The 3,634-nt window shown below is 33.8% G+C and overlaps 2 protein-coding genes across 6 annotated transcripts in view; one reads left to right on the top strand and one right to left on the bottom strand.

Annotated features, from left to right (window-relative positions):
- Positions 1-3,634, bottom strand: part of LOC118749585 — a 119,185-nt gene that overhangs the window by 28,248 nt on the left and 87,303 nt on the right. The window lies entirely within an intron of this gene.
- LOC118749586 lies at positions 103-2,103 on the top strand. The gene is made up of 3 exons (XM_036484397.1): positions 103-625; positions 693-709; positions 803-2,103. Exons 1-3 carry the CDS (start codon positions 462-464, stop codon positions 1,108-1,110), a joined length of 489 nt encoding a protein of 162 aa, XP_036340290.1. The 5' UTR covers positions 103-461; the 3' UTR covers positions 1,111-2,103.

The following is a 3,634-nucleotide window of genomic DNA, read 5'->3' as shown; positions in this document are numbered from 1 at the left end:
CAAAATTACTTTTAAGGCGCAGCGAAGCACGCCGGGTATTCGCTAGTAATTAAATATATGAGAAAAAGGTTTTTCAAGTAGACGAAAATAATTAATGTGATGTTTCTTGTTACATCGTGTAGTTCAAAGCTTGCACAAACCTGAAGAACCCGTCGGCAAAGAAGTACTTATGTATAATCGGATATTACTTGAATTTATGTAGTACGAACTTGGAGACTGAAGAGATATGGGTTTTTATTGCCAAGTGTTTCCCAACGAAACAAAATTTACAAAAGTAAAAAATGGAAGATGGTGAATGACTTACTCGACGATAGCTTAGTGCACTTGATCCTTAGAAACAGCAGGAATGCATTCGCCAGAGGTTGGAAGATTTAGGCGGGTATAATAGTGACGGCGAGTCTTTGGTGTCCGAAGAGATTGTGGACGATAACAAACATGAAGTAACTCCAGATGACTCCGATATGGAAGAAATCCAGTTACAAGAATACGACCAGGAAGACGAAAGTGAAGATGGGAAAAGGACGGCATACGAAGTGAAACCGGGGAAACTATTCTCACAAAGATGGAAAAACTTGGTCTGCTGTACCACCACAAGCTGCCAGTTTCAAACCCACAACATACTCAGGTGTGCAAACAAACAAATTACAAAACCGAAGTAAGAGGCCATAAGAAAAATTTACTTTTGATTTTAGATACAACGAAAGCAAAGGTGACGTTAATATTACAGTTAAATGCTTAGCAGAATATTCAATCAAGCGGCGAACGAATAGATGTCCTTTACCATTATTTTATAATATTCTAGATGTGGCCGCCTTTGCTACGTATGGACATAATTTACGTGGAGACAACCCACACCAGAAGGCTTCTACAAACCGACGTATGATATTCCTTCTTCAACTTGGTGAGCACCTGGCAAAATCTGAAATAGAAGTAGGGGCTACTAATAGTCGAATAACCAGAATATTCTCTACGCGCAACGCCATTGAAGCAATAAACGCCGGTCCTTTGAGGATAGTGGATGTATCACTAGGAGGTGATGCAGAACGTGGCAGTACGGGTAGAATAAAAACAAAGGTTAATTGTTATATATATGCCTCAAACGACGCCTAACAAAAAAGCCTGCATATTGTGCAAAAAACTCGTTTGTGCAAATGATTCTACTAATTTACCGAAATGCAATAGATGTAACTAAAAAGTTTGTTATTTCCAATTTATTCATATTTTTTTAATTTTAAATGTATAAAGTATAATATTATATTATCATTATATTCTTCCACTATTTAAAGAATTTGATTCGGGATAAAGTTTACTTTTCAAATGTATCAACATATTTGCATGCGTTTTCACATACATACCCGGGTATGCAGCTTTTGATGTAAGGGTTAAAAGTCGGAAAATGGTCCAGGTGGTCCAATCTCCCTCAATATGATGTAGAATACTTGTGTTGAGGATATCATGAAATTTCAAGTTAATCCGATGTATAGTTTCTAAGATATAGCAATTTCAAAAAGCAAAACATACCCGGGTATGTTGCTGTTGACATAAAGGTTAAGATGGCGTCCTAAACTTGGCTGAGCACGTTGGATTCGATGGCCGCTACTACCGTGTTTAATCCGGCGTTACCGTTCCTGATCGAGGAATTCCCGAACTGTTCTTAAACCTGCGCAAACCATATTTCAGGTAGTTCTGACCAAAAAGGAGGCACCTTAACCATAACGCGTTGTATGACATTTATAGGCTCGTTTTCGTCCGCTGAGCCAACTGTTGAGTTTTGTGACATTGCTGCTCCGTTATAAAATTGTTCTCCTCCCGTAGGATTAGTCGACTTATTGTCTTCCGGCGGCTACAATTTTTAGAGATATAACCGCGTGCCGCGTTTGTTTAAAAAATTGTTGCCCTTTTATGAATGTGGTACTGTGGTATTTTACGGCGAGCGCCAAGAAAAGACTTATTTAACCCAAACTGACCACTTATTTTTCGTGGACTAATCTAAAACTTAGCTATACACATTTTCAAGAAACAGTTACTGGAAATTACTAAGAGGGTTGCTTTAAAGAGTACTTATGTTGTATTAAAAACTTAAACTAAGGAAATATTTTTATTTTGCGGAATTTAATTGTTTAGTTATAAATGATTAATTATACTATGTCTCCATTGAGAGATTTATCCATTAAGATTTAATAAATCCAGTTGCTAAATCACAACCGTCTCCATTACCACAACCAGATATGTTTGACGTTCACATTTTTAAATATTTGACGTTTGCTTATGTATGATTTTATAAATACAGTTGTGGACATTGATATACAGACAGATAAAAGGAAGGTACCAAGCGGAATTTCATTATATGAATTCTGAATATTATTGGCTTATTCGTGGTAAATATGTATGTATAATATATAGTTTGGAAAGTGTAAAGAATGGTACCATATTCCGAATCATTTTCCCGAATTTAAAAAAAATTATCAAAACGGTAAAAAAACATTTGCGGAAAGAAAAATTTTTGTAGAACTCTCTTATTCATAGGAGGGAACCGAAAATCCAATCGTGGGCCTTTCGCATATCATGAATACGAACTGAGTTCTAGAGGATGTTCGGTGCAATGTTATCGAAGCAGAACCATTACCGAAATTTATAAATTTTTTGTCGCAGCGCGTAAATGACTTATAGAAAGCGGAGAAGACTCTGCATGATATTATTATAAAATATTTCTTCTAAATTTTTAGTTTTAAAATTAATATTTTCTTAATTTATTACAACCAAAGTTATGTAAATATGTATTACTAATTTTCCTACCAAACTAACAAAAATATAAAAATACCTAAAAATACGAAAATTCATGTTTTTATGATAGGCTAGATTTCAATGTCCTCAACTGTATATTGAAAACACAAATCGCTAGCTTAGAGTGAAATATTGCTAAGTCCACATTTTATGAACAATTAGTTTTTAATGCAGTAAGCAAGGAATGTTGAAAATGCACCGTTTCTGAAAGAATCTAACTACTTGTTTTATTTCTACCCGTTTTATTCCGTGATGTGCAAAATTGCTAAATCCAAAGTAGTCACAGAAAATTTGATAAGTCCAAAAAAATATGAATATTTCTTTTTACGCTATCGAATTCGATTTGTATTGAGGGTTTTTGCAACAACATTATTTTTGAATATTTATGTACATATGTATGTATGTATATTAGGCTGGGTCGATTTTGTATGGGGGAAAATAAAAGGCATTTGACCGTATTGTAATAGTAATATTATGATGTCTTAGGTCTAAGCCAATTGTTGTTGGCCGCGAACGATTAATTTAAAACATATATTTAGCCCGCGCAATTTAATCAAAGTGTATGAATTTTGAAAATGAAACTTTGGCTTGTAATATCTATGAAATGCGTTAATTATTATAAACAGGAATATATATCAAATTAAAGGTTATTAAATTTAGTACCTCACGTTCATTTATCATTTTTCAATAAGTCTACAAATTTTTAAGATATTAAAATACAAAATAAGAAAACTATAATTTTTCCTTATGAATTTTCAATTCTTCATTACTTCAGCAACCAAGTGAAAAATACAAAAAAGTGAGACGAGATCTATTTCAAACGTTTTAATGCTTTCGGATGATTATATAA

This window comes from Rhagoletis pomonella, unplaced genomic scaffold (assembly GCF_013731165.1).
Source record: "Rhagoletis pomonella isolate Grant_MI unplaced genomic scaffold, Rhpom_1.0 Rhpom_scaffold_00021, whole genome shotgun sequence".
Taxonomy (NCBI): Eukaryota; Metazoa; Arthropoda; class Insecta; order Diptera; family Tephritidae; genus Rhagoletis; species Rhagoletis pomonella.
Note: the sequence above shows the minus strand (reverse complement) of the source record. Positions and strands in the feature narration are given on the sequence as shown.

Bases quoted from the DNA above. Each gene is read 5' to 3' on its own strand.
- LOC118749586 (XM_036484397.1), top strand. From the start codon at position 462: ATGGAAGAAATCCAGTTACAAGAATACGACCAGGAAGACGAAAGTGAA.